Source organism: Rhinatrema bivittatum, chromosome 16 (genome assembly GCF_901001135.1).
Source record: "Rhinatrema bivittatum chromosome 16, aRhiBiv1.1, whole genome shotgun sequence".
Taxonomy (NCBI): Eukaryota; Metazoa; Chordata; class Amphibia; order Gymnophiona; family Rhinatrematidae; genus Rhinatrema; species Rhinatrema bivittatum.
Genome location: NC_042630.1, coordinates 13,911,589 through 13,931,629, shown reverse-complemented (window position 1 = coordinate 13,931,629; position 20,041 = coordinate 13,911,589). Strand labels below are relative to the sequence as shown.

Genomic DNA, 20,041 nt, shown 5'->3' with positions numbered 1-20,041 from the left:
TTACTGGTGGTCTCGGTATGATAAGTAACTGTGGGTGTGGAGGTGTTAATGGTGGTCTCTGTATGATAAGTAACTGTAGGTGTGGAGGTGTTACTGGTGGTCTCTGTATTATAAGTAACTGTGGTTGTGGAGGTGTTACTGGTGGTGTCTGTATTATAAGTAACTGTGGGGGTGGAGGTGTTACTGTTGGTCTCTGTATTATAAGTAACTGTGGGTGTGGAGGTGTTACTGTTGGTCTCTGTATGATAGGTAACTGTGGGTGTGGAGGTGTTACTGGTGGTCTCTGTATGATAAGGAACTGTGGGGCTGGAGGTGTTACTTGTGGTCTCTGTATTATAAGTAACTGTGGGGGTGGAGGTGTTACTGGTGGTCTCTATATGATAAGTAACTGTGGGTGTGGAGGTGTTACTGGTGGTCTCTGTATTATAAGTAACTGTGGGTGTGGAGGTGTTACTGTTGGTCTCTGTATGATAAGTAACTGTGGGTGTGGAGGTGTTACTGGTGGTCTCTGTATTATAAGTAACTGTGGGGGTGGAGGTGTTACTGGTGGTCTCTGTATGATAAGTAACTGTGGGTGTGGAGGTGTTACTGGTGGTCTCTGTATGATAAGTAACTGTGGGTGTGGAGGTGTTACTGGTGGTCTCCGTATTATAAGTAACTGTGGGTTTGGAGGTGTTACTGGTGGTCTCTGTATGATAAGTAACTGTTGGTGTGGAGGTGTTACTGGTGGTCTCTGTATGATAAGTAACTGTGGGGGTGGAGGTGTTACTGGTGGTCTCTATATGATAAGTAACTGTGGGTGTGGAGGTGTTACTGGTGGTCTCTGTATGATAAGTAACTGTGGCGGTGGAAGTGTTACTTGTGGTCTCTGTATTATAAGTAACTGTGGATGTGGAGGTGTTACTGGTGGTCTCTGTATTATAAGTAACTGTGGGTGTGGAGGTGTTACTGGTGGTCTCTGTATTATAAGTAACTGTGGGGTTGGAGGTGTTACTGGTGGTCTCTGTATGATAAGTAACTGTGGGGGTGGAGGTGTTACTGGTGGTCTCTGTATTATAAGTAACTGTGAGTGTGGAGGAGTAACTGGTGGTCTCTTTATGATATGTAACTGTGGGTGTGGAGGTGTTACTGGTGGTCTCTGTATTATAAGTAACTGTGGGGATGGAGGTGTTACTGGTGGTCTCTGTATTATAAGTAACTGTGGGTGTGGAGGTGTTACTGGTGGTCTCTGTATTATAAGTAACTGTGGGGGTGGAGGTGTTACTGGTGGTCTCTGTATTATAAGTAACTGTGGGTTTGGAGGTGTTACTGGTGGTCTCTGTATGATAAGTAACTGTTGGTGTGGAGGTGTTACTGGTGGTCTCTGTATTATAAGTAACTGTGGGGGTGGAGGTGTTACTGGTGGTCTCTGTATTATAAGTAACTGTGGGGGTGGAGGTGTTGCTGGTGGTCTCTGTATGATAAGTAACTGTGGGGGTGGAGGTGTTACTGGTGGTCTCTATATGATAAGTAACTGTGGGTGTGGAGGTGTTACTGGTGGTCTCTGTATGATAAGTAACTGTGGGGGTGGAAGTGTTACTTGTGGTCTCTGTATTATAAGTAACTGTGGGGGTGGAGGTGTTACTGGTGGTCTCTGTATGATAAGTAACTGTGGGTGTGGAGGTGTTACTGGTAGTCTCTGTATTATAAGTAACTGTGGGTGTGGAGGTGTTACTGGTGGTCTCTGTATTATAAGTAATTGTGGGGGTGGAGGTGTTACTGGTGGTCTCTGTATTATAAGTAACTGTGGGTGTGGAGGTGTTACTGGTGGTCTCTGTACTATAAGTAACTGTGGAGGTGGAGGTGTTACTGGTGGTCTCGGTATGATAAGTAACTGTGGGTGTGGAGGTGTTACTGGTGGTCTCTGTATGATAAGTAACTGTAGGTGTGGAGGTGTTACTGGTGGTCTCTGTATTATAAGTAACTGTGGTTGTGGAGGTGTTACTGGTGGTGTCTGTATTATAAGTAACTGTGGGGGTGGAGGTGTTACTGTTGGTCTCTGTATTATAAGTAACTGTGGGTGTGGAGGTGTTACTGTTGGTCTCTGTATGATAGGTAACTGTGGGTGTGGAGGTGTTACTGGTGGTCTCTGTATGATAAGGAACTGTGGGGCTGGAGGTGTTACTTGTGGTCTCTGTATTATAAGTAACTGTGGGGGTGGAGGTGTTACTGGTGGTCTCTATATGATAAGTAACTGTGGGTGTGGAGGTGTTACTGGTGGTCTCTGTATTATAAGTAACTGTGGGTGTGGAGGTGTTACTGTTGGTCTCTGTATGATAAGTAACTGTGGGTGTGGAGGTGTTACTGGTGGTCTCTGTATTATAAGTAACTGTGGGGGTGGAGGTGTTACTGGTGGTCTCTGTATGATAAGTAACTGTGGGTGTGGAGGTGTTACTGGTGGTCTCTGTATGATAAGTAACTGTGGGTGTGGAGGTGTTACTGGTGGTCTCCGTATTATAAGTAACTGTGGGTTTGGAGGTGTTACTGGTGGTCTCTGTATGATAAGTAACTGTTGGTGTGGAGGTGTTACTGGTGGTCTCTGTATGATAAGTAACTGTGGGGGTGGAGGTGTTACTGGTGGTCTCTATATGATAAGTAACTGTGGGTGTGGAGGTGTTACTGGTGGTCTCTGTATGATAAGTAACTGTGGCGGTGGAAGTGTTACTTGTGGTCTCTGTATTATAAGTAACTGTGGATGTGGAGGTGTTATTGGTGGTCTCTGTATTATAAGTAACTGTGGGTGTGGAGGTGTTACTGTTGGTCTCTGTATTGTAAGTAACTGTGGGGGTGGAGGTGATACTGTTGGTCTCTGTATTATAAGTAACTATGGGGGTGGAGGTGTTACTGGTGGTCTCTGTATTATAAGTAATTGTGGGGGTGGAGGTGTTACTGGTGGTCTCTGTATTATAAGTACCTGTGGGTGTGGAGGTGTTACTGTTGGTCTCTGTATTATAAGTAACTGTGGGGGTGGAGGTGTTACTGGTGGTCTCTGCATGATAAGTAACTGTGGGTGTGGAGGTGTTACTGGTGGTCTCTGTATGATAAGTAAGTGTGGGGGTGGAGGTGTTACTGGTGGTCTCTGTATGATAAGGAACTGTGGGGGTGGAGGTGTTACTTGTGGTCTCTGTATTATAAGTAACTGTGGGGGTGGAGGTGTTACTGGTGGTGTCTGTATGATAAGTAACTGTGGGTGTGGAGGTGTTAATGGTCTCTCTATCAGTAACTGTGGGTGTGGAGGTCTCTGTATTATAAGTAACTGTTGGGGTGGAGGTGTTACTGGTGGTCTCTGTATTATAAGTAACTGTGGGTGTGGAGGTGTTACTGTTGGTCTCTGTATGATAAGTAACTGTGGGTGTGGAGGTGTTACTGGTGGTCTCTGTATTATAAGTAACTGTGGGTGTGGAGGTGTTACTGGTGGTCTCTGTATGATAAGTAACTGTGGGGGTGGAGGTGTTACTGGTGGTCTCTGTATGATAAGTAACAGTGGGTGTGGAGGTGTTACTGGTGGTCTCTGTATGATAAGTAACTGTGGGTGTGGAGGAGTTACTGGTGGTCTCTGTATTATAAGTAACTGTGGGGGTGGAGGTGTTACTGGTGGTCTCTGTATGATAAGTAACTGTGGATGTGGAGGTGTTATTGGTGGTCTCTGTATTATAAGTAACTGTGGGTGTGGAGGTGTTACTGTTGGTCTCTGTATTATAAGTAACTGTGGGGGTGGAGGTGTTACTGGTGGTCTCTGTATTATAAGTAACTGTGGGGGTGGAGGTGTTACTGGTGGTCTCTGTATGATAAGGAACTGTGCGGGTGGAGGTGTTACTGGTGGTGTCTGTATGATAAGTAACTGTGGGTGTGGAGGTGTTAATGGTGGTCTCTCTATCAGTAACTGTGGGTGTGGAGGTCTCTGTATTATAAGTAACTGTGGGGGTGGAGGTGTTAATGGTGGTCTCTCTATCAGTAACTGTGGGTGTGGAGGTCTCTGTATTATAAGTAACTGTGGGGGTGGAGGTGTTACTGGTGGTCTCTCTATCAGTAACTGTGGGTGTGGAGGTCTCTGTATTATAAGTAACTGTGGGTGTGGAGGTGTTACTGGTGGTCTCTTTATTATAAGTAACTGTTGGGGTGGAGGTGTTACTGTTGGTCTCTGTATGATAAGTAACTGTGGGTGTGGAGGTGTTACTGGTGGTCTCTGTATTATAAGTAACTATGGGTGTGGAGGTGTTACTGGTGGTCTCTGTAGGATAAGTAACTGTGGGGGTGGAGGTGTTACTGGTGGTCTCTGTATGATAAGTAACTGTGGATGTGGAGGTGTTATTGGTGGTCTCTGTATTATAAGTAACTGTGGGTGTGGAGGTGTTACTGTTGGTCTCTGTATTATAAGTAACTGTGGGGGTGGAGGTGATACTGTTGGTCTCTGTATTATAAGTAACTGTGGGGGTGGAGGTGTTACTGTTGGTCTCTGTATGATAAGTAACTGTGGGGGTGGAGGTGTTACTGGTGGTCTCTGTATTATAAGTAACTGTGGATGTGGAGGTGTTATTGGTGGTCTCTGTATTATAAGTAACTGTGGGTGTGGAGGTGTTACTGTTGGTCTCTGTATTGTAAGTAACTGTGGGGGTGGAGGTGATACTGTTGGTCTCTGTATTATAAGTAACTGTGGGGGTGGAGGTGTTACTGGTGGTCTCTGTATGATAAGTAACTGTGGATGTGGAGGTGTTATTGGTGGTCTCTGTATTATAAGTAACTGTGGGTGTGGAGGTGTTACTGTTGGTCTCTGTATTGTAAGTAACTGTGGGGGTGGAGGTGATACTGTTGGTCTCTGTATTATAAGTAACTGTGGGGGTGGAGGTGTTACTGTTGCTCTCTTTATTATAAGTAACTGTGGGTGTGGAGGTGTGACTGGTTGTCTCTGTATTATAAGTAACTGTGGGTGTGGAGCTCTGACTGGTGGTCTCTGTATTATAAGTAACTGTGGGTGTGGAGGTGTTACTGGTGGTCTCTGTATTATATGTAACTGTGGGTGTGGAGGTGTTACTGTTGGTCTCTGTATTATAAGTAACTGTGGGGGTGGAGGTGTTACTGGTGGTCTCTGTATGATAAGTAACTGTGGGTGTGGAGGTGTTTACTGGTGGTCTCTGTATTATAAGTAACTGTGGGGGTGGAGGTGTTACTGGTAGTCTCTGTATTATAAATAACTGTGGGGGTGGAGGTGTTACTGTTGCTCTCTGTATAATAAGTAATTGTGGGTGTGGAGGTGTGACTGGTGGTCTCTGTATTATAAGTAACTGTGGGTGTGGAGGTGTTACTGGTGGTCTCTGTATGATAAGTAGCTTTGGTTGTGGAGGTTTTACTGGTGGTCTCTGTATGATAAGTATCTGTGGATGTGGAGCTCTGACTGGTGGTCTCTGCATGATAAGTAACTGTGGGTGTGGAGCTGTGGCTGGTGGTCTTTAGATAAGTAACTGTGGGTGAGGAGCTGTGACTGGTGGTCTCTGTATGATAAGTAACTGTGGGTGTGGAGCTGTGGCTGGTGGTCTCTAGATAAGTAACTGTGGGTGAGAAGCTGTGACTGGTGGTCTCTGTATGATAAGTAACTGTGGGTGTGGAGCTGTGGCTGGTGGTCTCTAGATAAGTAACTGTGGGTGTGGAGGTGTGACTGGTGGTCTCTGTATGATAAGTAACTGTGAGTGAGGAGCTGTGACTGGTGGTCTCTGTATTATAAGTAACTGTGGGGGTGGAGGTGTTACTGGTGGTCTCTGCATGATAAGTAACTGTGGGTGAGGAGCTCTGAGTGGTGGTCTCTGCATGATAAGTAGCTGTGGGGGTGAAGCTCTGAGTGGTGGTCTCTGTATGATAAGTAACTGTGGGGGTGAAGCTGTGAGTGGTGGTCTCTGTATGATAAGTAACTCTGGGTGAGGAGCTGTGACTGGTGGTCTCTGTATGATAAGTAAGTGTGGGCGTGGAGGTGTTACTGGTGGTCTCTGCATGATAAGTAACTGTGGGTGAGGAGCTCTGAGTGGTGGTCTCTGCATTATAAGTAGCTGTGGGGGTGAAGGGGTCCCTGTTGGTCTCTGTATTTTCACTTCTTTTGAGACGGGAGCTGTAATTTTTATTGTGTGTGTCTTCTTTCTCCTTATCTATCTGTTCCCTCTGGCCTGCCTCTCTCCTGTTTCTATGTGTTTGTTTTTCTCTTCTCCCCCTCTCACTGTTTTCCTTTGCTCCTGGCATGTGGTTGGTAGGTTGCTTTTCTTTTTCTCCTTCTTTCTGGCAGGTAGAGTTGCAGCTGGTCCTCTCCTCCTGTCTGATTTGCTGAATCCTCATCTCGCTGATTTTTGCTTTTCTCCGGTTTGGTTCTATATTCCTGTCTTGTTTGTCTGGACCTGTGAAATAGTTTAGAATTGTTTTAAGTCTCCTTTCCTCTGTATTGAATCGTTTTTCTTTCTAGTTATTAATAAGACTTAGAGAAACAGATCAGGGCTTTTTGTCTGTTTTTTTTGTCATAAATGGGGATTGTTTCAGTCGCCCCCTTAACTGCGGATTCTCACATGGAAATGCCTTCACACTTAACCACCCCCTCCCCCTTTGCCCCCAGCGCTGAGCATAGCATTCACGCAGAACTTGGCTTTGAAGGTCAGATTGGTTGTTGGCTTAGTACTTTCTCTATTTGAACACAGAGCGCAAATATTTGTGTGGAACCAGCATACGACGTGCACAGAATACTTAGTGCAAATTCGTTCTAGGCATTGTCACCTCACTCCGACCCCTTTTCCAGGACCTGTGCTTGGTCGTGGGGTGAGATTTCCGGTTGATGATGAGCTCCAGCATGTATGGTCCAGCCACAGGGCATACTCAGTTGAGTTATGCACGTCAGCGATGTGGTTAGGCAGTGCATGATGCCGCCAGTGCTCCATGCTTGTACGGCAGCTCCGGTGGCAGCAGCCATAATGAGGGTGCTGGCACGGGCTGGAGAGCTGGACTTGAACACTAGCCCACTGGCCCCAGCGTCCACACTACTTGGGGGGTCAAGGGGAACCTGGCTGCCAGACCAGACTTGTGTTTTTTGGGGGTTTTTTTATTGCTTGGTGCTTATCCAACTACATTTTAAAAATGTATCTGAATAAGCTTAAAGTTATACCGCTAACTTTACCCTTAGATTTGAAGATAGCTGGCTAGGTTTAGCCTTATGTGGCTAAAGTTAATTGGATTGCTTGAATCATTGATAGTCAGAGGGATGTTTTTCCAACTGAATATCCGGATAACTTATCCGGTTTTAGGGGGTTTTTGAATAAGGATCTCACTATGTGCAAATGGCAGACTTATTCTCATGGCTCCTTTTTCCATGCATGCATGTCCCAATCAAGTGTTGGACAATGTACCCCGTGCTTGTCTGATGGGGCAGGTTCTCGGTTCCCGCAGTAATGGGGTCCTGCACTTTCTCATTCTCAGCTCTCGCATCCTGTGATTTCTGCTTCTCCAGGCACTCTCCGGCCTGCACTAGCACCTCCTTCTCCAGCAGTGAACAATCCTTTCTCAGTTCCTTTCACTTTACCTCTCCTAAAAAGCTACTTCAGCAGCAGATAGAGAGAGTAAATAACTGCAAGGGTACTTTCTGAAAATCCTGGTCTAACTGAATCTGTTTGATGTCGTCAGAACCTACAGCTGGGACCAGATAGCGAAGAACATTGACCAATGCAATCGGCAAAAGAAGCCCCTCGCCACCCGGCCCCATTGCCCCCCCAATCTACCTGCCCTGAAGCAGGTTATCTGGGGCTTATCAGCTTGGGCTTCAGCAATACCTGATGGACTTTTCACTGCACCACATTAACCTATGACGTAAGACCTGGAAGCTTAGACCCAGAGTAATGCAAGAAGAGCTGGGCTGAAACGCGCCAGTCTGTAAAGAAAGCCCCGTGTAAAATCTCTGCCAGTAACAATAGTGAGATCCATATTCAGCAAGCCTGCTGCCAGCCAGTCCCTCCCTGGGAGCCCCTCTTATTTACGTACGTTTCATGCAGGCAGTGAATTACCAGCTGCAGTGGGGTTAGGGGGGATTTTAATTCCCAAGGGTTTCTGGACAAATCTTTTGAAAATCCGCCAGACAGAAAGAAACCAGGTGATGTGCAAAAACTCTCAGGATTCATCCTATCCTAGGGTCCAGGCCACCCTAAGCCCAGTTGCACCCCTCAGGAATATTCTTTCATGGCTCTTCAAAGAGGCCATTGCATAATCCTCCTCCCCCCGCTCCCTTGCCCTACCCTCTCCACTACAAGTTCCATGTTATATTTATTAATATTGTTCATTCTTACTGCCCCTCCCGTGCTCGTATAATCCTTACCATCTATCCTTCCTGTTCCATATCCAGGTTTTTATTATGTTTTAATGTTTCTCACTTATGCTCCGTATCTAGATATATTTTGTCACACCTCCTTTTTTATCGTCCTTTTCTTCGGTAAAGTTAGCCAGTTGTATGATTTGCTTCCCCAACTGTTACCTGTAAACCGAAGTGATGTCCCTCAAACGTCGGTATAAAAACGCTTCAAATAAAATAAATATAAATAAATGTATCCAATGTCTTCTAAGACACTCAGCACCCAGACATGGGATCTGCTGTTAGAAAAAGGATATTTCTAAACGTTATTCTACCAGTGGCTACAATATATCCTCCATAAAGCCATAAAACAGCCAAGACCCACTGGGCTTTAAAGAACTGAAGTAGGGGTTAGCACAGCTGCTGTGCCCCATCGCCTCTTCCTCTGCTGCCCTCCCCGCACTGGGCTGCAGTGCATGATCTTCTGATGGTCTCGGGTCTCCGAGTTCACGTTCACATCCAGGGAACGATCGCATGAGGACTGCAAGAGCCTCCGCTCCTCTGGCCGTGCCCTGTCTTATGCTTTATAAACCCCAAGGGCCTGAGATTACAATAAGAATGGGGGAGAAATGTGAAGTTACCAACGGGTAAAAGTAAAGGGGTACATACCCTCAAAGAGAAGAGTGAGCGTGAGTCCAAATCCCAGAAGGGCTGCAACCAGCCATAGAGTGCGCCTCATTGTACCACTACTGTCCGAGGTCCACATCAGCAGGCAAAGAGACAGGACATGTCTGGCACTCAGGATGGGTTAGACTCCTTCAGATGGCAGACAGGACACACCTGGCTCTCAGGCCAGGTCAGGATCCTTCAGAAGACAAAGATTTCAGGGCAGATCAGGCTCCGTCAGAAGATAGACTGGATACTGGTGTCTCTCAGACAGGTCAAACCCCATAAGAATTCAGACTGGACCTGTGCGATATTCAGGACAGATCTGCATGGGTCAGTACACAGCTCTCACTCTTTCCTGGAGGTTGAAGTGGAAATCTAACCGCACCTTGTTACACTTGAGGTTCATAAGAGAGGGAGGAGGCAGCATTACAAAGCAATGCAAACTTTTCTAAGAAGGAGCAGGTGAGATAACGTCCTCCTCCATCATATCAGAAGGAAAACGCAGCAGAAAACTTGCCCTCCACGTCAAACTTGTGTTGACTTTTCTTTATTTAGTCCAGGGCGTTTCTCATTAAAATCACATCAGGATATTTTTAGATCCCTGTACTCAATAACATCAGCCAATAATGAGAACTGGGCTGGCGTGACCATGGATGCAGCTCATGCTTTAACACAGCATGGCATCTTCCGGGGTGGGGGTGATGCCCCCAAAGGGGCCAGCGGGGTTGCAAAGCTCTATCAGCCAAAGAAAAATGGGAAGAGCTAATGGCCGCAGTATATAATAGGGATTGGGGGTCGGAGGGGCAATATTTTTTTTTTGTCCCCTGAGCACTGTACACCTGGCTGTGTAAAAGAACTGGCGTCCAGCGGGCATCAGGACCTAACCAGCGAGGTAGGAGGTGGGAGGAAGCGCCTCTCTCAGCACTGCCCTTTCCCCTGCATGTGACACAGCAGAGCCCTGGAGGGGTTAAATATAAGGTTAAGCTATATTGACCATCGAGTCCTTACCTTGGGCAAACGCAGTGTTGCGTAAGGATAATCCCATGAGATCATCTCGGACGTCATTACTTAGTGAAAGAAGCTAGAGTCTGCCTGTAACATGCGAATGTGCCTTGTCTGTCGCTGCACCATCCTTTTTTCAATACTCTGCCTAAGGTGCTTATTGAGCGTCCTAAACAGTTTAACGCCCTTCTAAAAAGTTATTTTGCTTGTTACGCTTTTGCTTGTTGTAGATTTAGATGTTCTTATTAAGAATTTACTTATGATTTGATTTGGTATTTTATATCACTTTATTATTTTAGTGTGTCTGTCTGATTGGCAATGTTATTTTTATTATTTTTTACTTTTTGATGCATATTGGCGCTCTCATTTTAATAATATATCTTGCGGTGTACGGTCGTCTTGTTAGCCGCTGCGGGCTTTGATAGCAGCGGCACATTAGTGCAAATATACGAATAAGTGAAAGAAAATCAAAGGAGGTGATGTAGGAGAGGGGAGCCTGCAGAGGTGGTGTCAGGGCAGAATGGGGTAATTTTAGAAAGGTGTCTATAGAGGACGTAAATAAGATCATCCGGCCCCCCCCCCCCCTCCCCTCACCTGAAGATCTACGCTGGTTGTTCGGTTGTTCAGATCCCTCAGTGCTATCACTAACTCTTCACTGAGAGATGTAATGTTCCCCAGGCATTTAAGAAAGCATTAATTGAGCCTCTTTTTGAATAAATGTTGTAGATGTTAGAGAGAATTACTTCCCGGTCTCAAATAATCCATTTATGGTAAAGCTGCTTGAAAAGGTGAAATTTAATAATCAATTGCAGGCATTCATAGACAATTTTTCTATTCTGGATAATTAATAGGGTTTAGAAGATCCAATCCAGTCTTAGTATCTATGCTGGGTGATTTTTGTTCTGATCTAGAGCGAGGAGTGAATTCAGTAGTGGGGCTCTTAGATTTAAGTGCTGCTTTGACACAGTCAATTTAGTAGTTTTTTTCCTTTCCAGGGTGACTCAATACGTTAAAATAGAGGAAGATATTTCACAGTATTATGCAATGCCATGCTGAGTTCCCCATGGGTCATTATTGTCCCTGTCTCTTTTTAATTTGTACCTGGAGCCTCTAAGATCCAGTGTCATATTTTCACAGGTACCAAAAATATGAACTGCACTATGATATACTAGAGGGATTTATCAAATGACACCAAATATAAGGAAAACTATCACCTCTTGATAAAAGGATATTTCAAATAGCTCTTTTACAATAAAAAACAGTTATACCTCCCAAATGTAGGATTGTGCTATTTATGTGCATTTATTTAAAACAGTAATAACTCTGAAAGAAACATTTTTTTATGGAGACAAGAAACGTTTCATATTTCATTATTATCAGCCCCCCCACTCGGAGTGCTATAAGGTTTATAATCATAAACGTTCCTCCTCCATCCACTTTTTTTTGTTTTTATAAACGTGTAGCGTGCACAAAATGTGAGAATTTATTTATTTATTTATTTATTTATTTATTTATTTAATTAAATTCTTTTAATATATCGATGCTCAAGACCAGGTCTTATCGTACCGGTTTACAATGAACTAGGGGGGAAAAACCAGTTAACAATAGAAGCAGGAAATTACATTATAACAGGGAATGTGGAACTTGGTAGTTAGAGGAAAGGATAGGTTAAACAATTTCTAACAGGAGAACAAAGCAAATAAGCAGAAACGTAAGTGCTTACGTGGTAAGCATTATATACCAAAATTACATCGTGTGTAATATTAGGCAAGTTATATTAAAGTGCGGTTGTCCGAGAAACAGTTCCTTTTTTGAGTTGCTGAAGGAGGACGCAACCGCGGGGTATGTAACTGTGGGGGAGATCCTGCGGTTTCTTCAGGGGTATGCTTGGGCGAACAGCCAAGTTTTTAATTTTTTTCTGAAAGTGATATGGCAGTGTTCCTGGCGGAGATCTGGCGGGAGAGAGTTCCAGTGATGCGGACCGGCAGTTGATAGTGCACGTTTTTCAATGGTGTTGTGGAGAACGGACTTTTTTGGGGGAACCTGGAGGGAATCTCTGTATGCAGATCTGGTGGGTCTTGCAGAGGCGTGTGGTTTGAGGGGTATGGTAAGCTGGAGCGAGGATTCCTGAAATAAGGTTTTGTGGATAATAGTAAGTGTCTTGAAGAGAATTCTGTAGCGAATGGGTAGCCAGTGGAGTATTTTTAGAATCGGGGTGAGAGTTTGTGAGGATCCTGGCTGCAGCGTTTTGCAGCATTTGAAGAGGTTTGGTAGAAGAGGCTGGGAGACCTAGCAACAGAGCATTACAATAGTCAATCTTTGAGAAAAGTATGGCTTGAAGGACCGAACGGTAGTCGTGGAAGTGTAGAAGAGGTCTTAACTGTTTTAGTACCTGTAGTTTATAAAAACCTTCTTTGGTGGTGTTGTTGATGAATTTTTTGAGGTTCATTCTGGAGTCTAGGAATGCCCCCAGGTTTCTCACTTGACTTGTTAGTGGTGTGTTGGTATTGAAGGCTAGCAGGTTATTATCATTGGGGGAAATGATTAGCAGTTCGGTCTTGGACGTATTGAGTACGAGTAGAATAAATGTTCTAAAAAATGTCAACACGTTACCTACCGGCTGTGATGGTATAAAGCAATGTCCCGACTTATCTGTCTCAAAAATGGTGACCCAGTGAGGCTGCGTTTCAAATCCCGAAGGGACCTTTCCTCAGGGGATGCTTTTCTTTTTGCTTATTGTCGGTATAATGTACTTGAAGAAAAATCTTGACCGGTAATTCTAAGGTAGCGTTGTATTTCGTTATTTTTATTTTCCAGCCTTCAGCACGAGTAACAAATCCTTCGGGATTTGAAACGCGGCCTCACTGCGCCCATGATGACTTTTTCCTCTGATTAACCCACAGGAAAAAAAGCACCCATGGGGTTTGCACCAGTATTTTCATTCTTGCCCCCTGTGGTATTCTTTGTAGTTAAAGCGTTGGGAGTGTCTATTTTTTCCATGTTTTAATTTGTGTTTACTGATTTTTACTGTTTTATGTTCTTGTTTGATTTTTATTATTTATGCTTTTTTTTTTTATAGAGGAATTACAGGTAGGAACTGTGTACGTGATACTCCCATAGGTTCATGCAACGTATGGATTTTTGTATGTTTTGCCTATAAAAAGCAGCACTCACTGACATACAGAGAGAGACAGAGCAGTGCTTCTCCTGAGCATCTAGACAGAGAGAACTGCTGTGACCCTGTACCTCCCACGGATACCTGCATTGCTTATTGTTATGCAATAAAAAATTGGTGTTTGTTTCTACTAAACTTGATATGGTATCCTTGTGTCCGTGGAGAAGCGCCTTAAGCGTGTTTGGCGCTTAACAAGGTGTTGTGTCTGTTATTTTATTATAATAATATTATATTCAGCATTTACTTTTGTAGCCCATTCCAAGGATAATTAATGGACGGACAGAGTAAACAAGTGAAATAAATAAATACAATTTAGGACCTTATAATATGAGGAGCTGTGGGACAAAAAGAAGATTCTCCTGAGATGCAAACATTTTTGTTCAAATATGATGGCCACACAAATATCCGTTCTCTTCTCTTTCCCTTCTCTAATTGTTCATTATTGTTAGGGCTGAGAAACGAAACCAAATGAGTATTTCTATGATTTAAGTCTGCTGTCAGCCTCTTGTTGACCCAATGCTACGGTACAATTCAGACCGTGCCTTGCAACTTATTTAAATAAATAAATAAATAAACAGATGTGAGGCTGGGGCCAGCAGTGCTGTAAAGTGGTCCTGCCAAGCTCACACTCATAGGAGACTCATCCTAGAAGTGACGTCAATCTGTAGTGTCCCCCTTGGCTAGTAATAGCCATAAGCCAGAATTTAAGGCCGCCTTTTTTTGTCAATGTCTCTCTCTCTCTCTCTTGTTTCCAGCCACCAAATTCATATTTCTTTCCATTTACAAACACATTTCAGGCTTTAATAGGATCCCTCACTGTGCAGAGGCCATGCTCAGGCAATGGGCAGCCCAAGAGGTGTTGCCTGGTCCCCGCCTCACCACAATTTCATGTCAAGGTGCCTGTGTGCCTTCGCTCCTCTTTTACTTTCTTCTCTTAAGTGCAAGTGTGCTCTCTCGTCTTTTGATATTTACCTACGTACAATTGTGTATATCAGAGCTTTCCAAACTGTGTGTCGGGACACGTTAGTGTGTCGCCTGCAGTGTGCAGGTGTGTCGCGCAAGCCCGGTCAACTCTGATGCGAGTTTGGGCTTTTTTTTTCCTAGAGATTCACTTTTTTTTTTCAGTTTATGGGTTGCTTATTATTGGGTGATTTTTGCTGTCAATCGCGTTTTTTGGGGGGGCTTGGTGGGTGGAACGAGCCCAGCCATCCTTGCATTGGCTGCTGCTGCCGATGAGGCCTGGCCATGAGGAGTACTGACTGCAAGCAGCAGTGTCTGGTGATCATGGAAGGGAGTGAAGCACTTAACTGGCAACAATCAAAAAGACGAGGTACATGAGTGTGGGGGCCAGACATGTGCTGGGGAGAGAGAGATGAGTGAGTGGGGGGCAAACGTGCTGGGGGGACAGACATGTGCTTGAGGGGGAGAGATATGAGTGTGTGGGGGCCAGACATGTGCTGGGGGGAGGAGAGAGATGAGTGTGTGGGGGACAGACAATTTGTTTTATTATTGTTTCTCATAAATTATAACAATAACATGAATCTTGGAATATATATTTTTAATATAAATTTAAGGTTTTCATGAGATAAAATGTTTCACGACACAACCTATTTATGTATATATTTAAGGAAACATACATAAATTGTCGAAATATGTTTCGTTCGTTTAATCTTTAACCTCTGGTTTACTAGTAGACTGAATTACCGTGTCGTGAAATTATCTTTGTCTAAAAAGTGTGTCACCAACAATGGAAGGGACACCCTGGAAAAGTAGATGGGTTGCTGTCTGAAAAGGGGAATGGGATTCAGACAGCAACCCACGAGGGCCCTGACCTTTATGGTCTGGGAAACAAATACACATGGGGGTATCTTGCTGGTGTGGCAGTTACTACCCTTAACTGGATTCAGCAGTAAGCCACGAGGGCCCTGACTTTTATGGTCTGGGAAATTGATAAACATAGGGGTAACCTGCACGGCGTGGCAGACACCACCATAGGCTTGCTGGGCAGACTGGATGGACCATTTGGTCCTTTTCTGCCGTCATTTCTGTGTTGCTATGAGAAGACAGCCAAGAAGAAAGCACAGAAAAAGAGACCAGGACCAATGCAATTAGGGGGAAAAAATATCCACACAACAAAAGTAGAAAAAACAAAAGCATTTTATTTTCAGTTTAGTGATTGGACCTTCTAACACAGTGATCTAATGGTTGTGTGCCTCCTGGCATGCATTTTCGGATTCGTTGCAGACTTTGATGGCTTTTATTGGATTATGTCAGAATTACGGATGGAAAGTGGACATTTCAATGAATGTTACGTACAATGTGGGAGGAGACCTCTGAACGTCCTATGCTCTGCACCACTTTAAAGAGAATTGATCGGAGTTCAGTCGCAGTGTTGGGTTAATCCCATCCTAATGACATGGGGTTCTGGGGACCACCGCTTGCTACCAGTGACCACAGAAATGCCCAGGGTCCAAGTCAGAAATGCCTCTAACCCACCCCCATCTAAAGAGGGATTAGTCAGACATACCATGCCTCGTTAGAAAACACAAAAAATGATAATAAAAGAGAAAGTGCAGAGCTGTTGACATGTTTAGAAAGCTGTGGTGTGAAGACGTCAGATTGTCCTGCCTTGAGACTGCAGCATTTAGTATGTTCACATAGTCTGGGCACTTTGTGCTCTTCTTTGTCCAAGCCCACGCTCCCTTTCTCTTGCTTCCCACTGAGTCTGCAGTGAGTCATTGGTAGAGAAACCCCTCAGGCTCGGCCCCCTGAGGTCATCCAGATGTGCCCTCCCGTTAGTCCACAGCCAAGCCCGTGGGTTCCAACCTCCTCTGCTCTCTCATCCCATGAGGAGCTCCAGGACACTGCTCCACAGACATGACCACACCCTGCAGCTTCCGCCCGTAGTCACTGCATGGTCAGTGTCAAAATTAGCTCAGGAAATAGCAGCAAAATCTCTCCATGAATTAGCAATAATCAGCAGCTGGATCTCTTCCCTGTGAGTTTCACAGGGTTGTCACTTGGGGTCTTCCAAATTTAAGCTGTGAATAGGAAAAAAAGGATATGTGAGCGTAGGAAGAACACCCTTCCCCAGCGAGTCTGTCACAGGATAGATTGGTTGTGTGTATACTGATGCCACCCTTCACAGACCAGACTCAATGCCAAAGTGGATGAGGTAAGGTCTCGTCGTCGTTCCCCCCCCCCCGCTTCTTCACACTTCCGGGGGACATTCAGTAGAGAGGTACAAAATGAGGAAGCTGCCACGCATGGGTCTGTTGTTGTAGCAGTGGGAGGGAGGGATGGTGTGTGGATGGAATGTGCTAGAGGATAGTAAAATGTTCTGATCCTCATGCAACGAGCAGATCTTCAGACACATGGCATCCCTAGGAAATCTCAGCGTCGTGCTTCTCAAGCTCAGGAATCCACATCTGACAATCCCAGTCTTCAGGCTGCTGCTCCAGAGAAGCCATCATGACCTCTGTGTCCTTTGATCAGGGCAGGGAACGCTTTTACCTAGTGTGGCTCTACAGCTAGTGGTACGCATTCATTGTATCCCTGTATGGCCATCCCTGTATTTACTTTGCATTCCCCATCAGGGCTTTGTAAAGTAGCAAGGATGGTCATCACAGGATGAGAAGATTATGCCAGGGCCCAAACTGGTTCCTTGCTGTTGTCAATCAGTTACTGAATCATGTGCCTTGAAATATTTTGTATACCTGTGCAGAAGAGTTCATTTTATCCGTGATCAGTTCATTACTATACGTGGAGTCTCTGCTGGTCGTCCCTGCAAAATCCCCAGAAGAGAAATGTATGAGGCAAGCAGTTCCATCACTGGGTAGTTTGTCAAGTGTCAAGATGGCTGCAGCATGTGTAGGGACCTTTGTTTTCAGGTTTTATTTTAATTTTCCCTGGAATATTTCAGTGTTTATTACAAGAGCAAAAGTGACATTTGCCCAGAAAAAAATGACAAATCATTTTTTCTACTGATTTCTCCCAGTTTTTAACTTCTTGTAAGAAACACGACAGATTCCCAGGAAAAAATAAATTAAAAAGTGAAAACGAAGGTCTCTGAGCAGCTGTTTCCTAGAAACATGGAACATGACAGCAGATAAAGCACACATGGCCTGTCCAGTCTGTCCATCCATACCAACCGTTCAACTCTACAATCCCTAACAGATACTGTCCTTGTCTCCACCATCTCCACTGGGAAGCATCCACCACTTTCTCTAAAGAAATATTTCCATTCATTATTCCAAGTCTATCCCCTTGCACCTTCATCCCATAATCCCTTATTCCAGACCTCCTTTCCATGGAAATATCTCTCTCTCCTATATGCATTTATTCCTTGGAGGCATTTAAATGTCTCTGTCATGCCCCCTTTCCATCCTTTCCTCCGGGATATACATGTTTAGATCTTTCAGTCTGTCCACCATATGTATTTCCATAGTTACAGAGTTAATGCAAACTAAGAAGAGGCCATAGGCCCATTGTGTCCATATCTCATGGCAGGCAATGTTACAGGGGAAGAGTTTGTCGACTGTCATACAGGAAACTTTCCCTTCTGAGCAATATTATGATCCCTATCTTATTAAATTTAAATTATTTTTTATATTTCATGACCACCTTTCCAATTGTAATTCAAGGCAGTTTACAACATTGATAAGACAAAATTACCTATTTCATTTCATTTCATTTGCAAAGCAAAACATTGAAAATGTGACAAAATTTCATTGGTTTTCACGTTTTGTTTTAAAAAGTGACCCATCAGGTCTAGGCCCAGGCCCAATGCTAAGGCATCGCCTACGATGCCTTAGCATTGGACTACGCACGGGCCTTGGACTAAGCCCGAGTGCAATACTGGGGCCAGGGCCTGGGCCTAGGCTTAGGCCTGAAGCTGAGGTCAGACTCAGGAGCCGTGGCCTAGACCGAAGCATGACACCAGGGTCTTGGCCGTGGCCTTGGCCGAGACCCCAAAAATTTAACAAATTTATCTGCTCCATTGGGGATCCAGCGCTGTGTCCCAGGCGCAGGCCCGACAATGATCCCCAATGCCCGGGACTAGGCCTAGGCCAAGGATAGTCTCTGAGGTTCCAACGCCCGAGCCTCAGCCCACATTCAGGCCTGACACCGGGGCCCGGCCTGGAGGTCGGAGCTCAGGCTTCTTGTAACATCCTCTACTTTCTTCATCTGTAAAATGATAGCATATGCTGGCACCTCCCTCTACAGCAAAGGTCACCCTTCTGGTGTGTGGAGCTGTATCGAGGCCTGGGCCCGGGTCCCAGCATTAGACTTGGGTCTGAGCCGAGGCCCAGCATTGGGACCAAGCCTCAAAGTCTGGGCCTTGCAAAGGACCTAAGCCAAGGTCAAGATCTCGACACCTAGGCCCAGGCCCAGGCCAAGGCCTCAGCTTTGTGTAGACCTAGGCCATGGTAGGTCACCGCGACCTTGGCCTAGACCCTACACAAGGCCAAGGTTTTGGCCTGGGCCTAGCCCTCAGCATCAGATCATCACCAGACCGGGAAAGTGGGGGCCAAGGAGGATCCTGGCCCTGACAGTTTTGCGGGTGGGAGGGATGAGGGGGGGCATAGGAGGCCTTGGGAGGGCCATTTATTTTTTTTTATGTTTATTGAATTATCTCCAGTTGCCAGCTTCTGTTACACTGCCTCGGAGCCATTATATAAATACTCAGTTCTAGTTGCACATCAGTTTTATCCTGTCTTCAATATTCACCTCACTTTTCTAACTTATGGGGTCTCCTGGATGCTCTTGCCAATAGAGCATCACTGAATCCTTGTTACACTCACTGCAAGTGTACAAATATTGCATCTGAATCCTCCCTTATAGCCTTAGTTCAGAGATGGTAGGTTCTGTGTTTAAACGTTTTCCATATTTGATATCACTCAGAACACTAACCAGCTTTATCTTTCACATTTGTCCCTGCACAAGATAATGCACAAGATAATGGTTTGTTTTATAACTGGTAAGCAGGAGTGGCTCAAGGCAATCTGCTGCCTGAGGCAAGTGATGAGATGGTGCCCCCTCTCCCCCCCGCCCCGGCCCTCTTCAGCTGCTGCCAGCCTGGCCTCAGGCAGTGTTGGCCCACAGCAGTCCTCAGCATCCCTCAGCCACAATAGGGGCAGGCAGTGTGAGGCAGATGCCACAGAGGCATTCTGAAAGAGGCATTTTTTGCCACCTCAAATTTCTGCCACCTGGAGCAGCCGCCTCACCCTGCCTCATTATAGAACCGCCCCTGCTGGTAAGATGTTAGGAGTGCTGGTGGTACCTTTAGTGCTCAGAGCATTTTGCTTCTATATCCCTGGATGGAGCTAAGATGTTGAGTGGGCCTTACCTTCCCAGATCATTGTGTGTTTTTCACTGTGAACTCTTGGGAAACATTTAATTCCCACCCCTTCCCATACTTCCTTTTCTTAAAGGCCACATGTGAAAACTAAATATCAGCCCAACTCCAGTCATATCCAAATTGGTACTATGTCAGTCACAGTAAGAGATGTCATGGCTTTCACCAGAATTGCATCAAGTTGTATTTCTGAAAGTATGCCTCATGATTGGAGGAAGGCAGGTATAAGAAAAACTGGCACCACTTCAATGTCTTTTGCAGCAAATAAAGAGATTGGCTATAGCAGCATAATCGAGAGGACTGATCTGATGACTCTTTTGGTGTTGGGACCTGCCTAAGCAACCTGACATACAAGGAGGTATAATCAGAGGTGCTTTGGGGATGTTCTCTCTGTAAATTCTGGTATTAGAAGAGTCATCTAACAATTTCTTGTCTAGCACTGAAGACTGGAACCAACCCGTAAGCTTGGCAGGTGTCCAAGGAAAACAAGTTC

General features: G+C 45.0%; 3 protein-coding genes across 3 annotated transcripts in view; 1 reads left to right on the top strand and 2 right to left on the bottom strand.

Moving 5' to 3' along the window:
- Nucleotides 1-20,041, top strand: part of ACHE (acetylcholinesterase (Cartwright blood group)) — a 155,133-nt gene that overhangs the window by 51,437 nt on the left and 83,655 nt on the right. The gene's annotated exons all lie outside the window — the stretch shown is intronic.
- On the bottom strand, nucleotides 5,098-9,356 carry LOC115077874 (mucin-3A-like). The gene is made up of 2 exons (XM_029580258.1): nucleotides 9,014-9,356; nucleotides 5,098-6,416 (listed from the first exon to the last, which is right to left on the bottom strand). The coding sequence occupies exons 1-2, from the start codon at nucleotides 9,108-9,110 to the stop codon at nucleotides 5,113-5,115; spliced, it is 1,401 nt and encodes a 466-aa protein (XP_029436118.1). The 5' UTR covers nucleotides 9,111-9,356; the 3' UTR covers nucleotides 5,098-5,112.
- The window catches only part of LOC115077873 (mucin-3B-like), a 34,657-nt gene continuing 29,949 nt past the window's right edge, over nucleotides 15,334-20,041 (bottom strand). The window contains exons 10-11 of the mRNA XM_029580255.1: nucleotides 16,907-16,974; nucleotides 15,334-16,231 (exon numbers count right to left, since the gene is read on the bottom strand). Coding sequence (XP_029436115.1) covers nucleotides 16,947-16,974 — 28 coding nt within the window. The 3' untranslated portion in view covers nucleotides 15,334-16,231; nucleotides 16,907-16,946. The remainder of the gene's footprint in view (nucleotides 16,232-16,906; nucleotides 16,975-20,041) is intronic.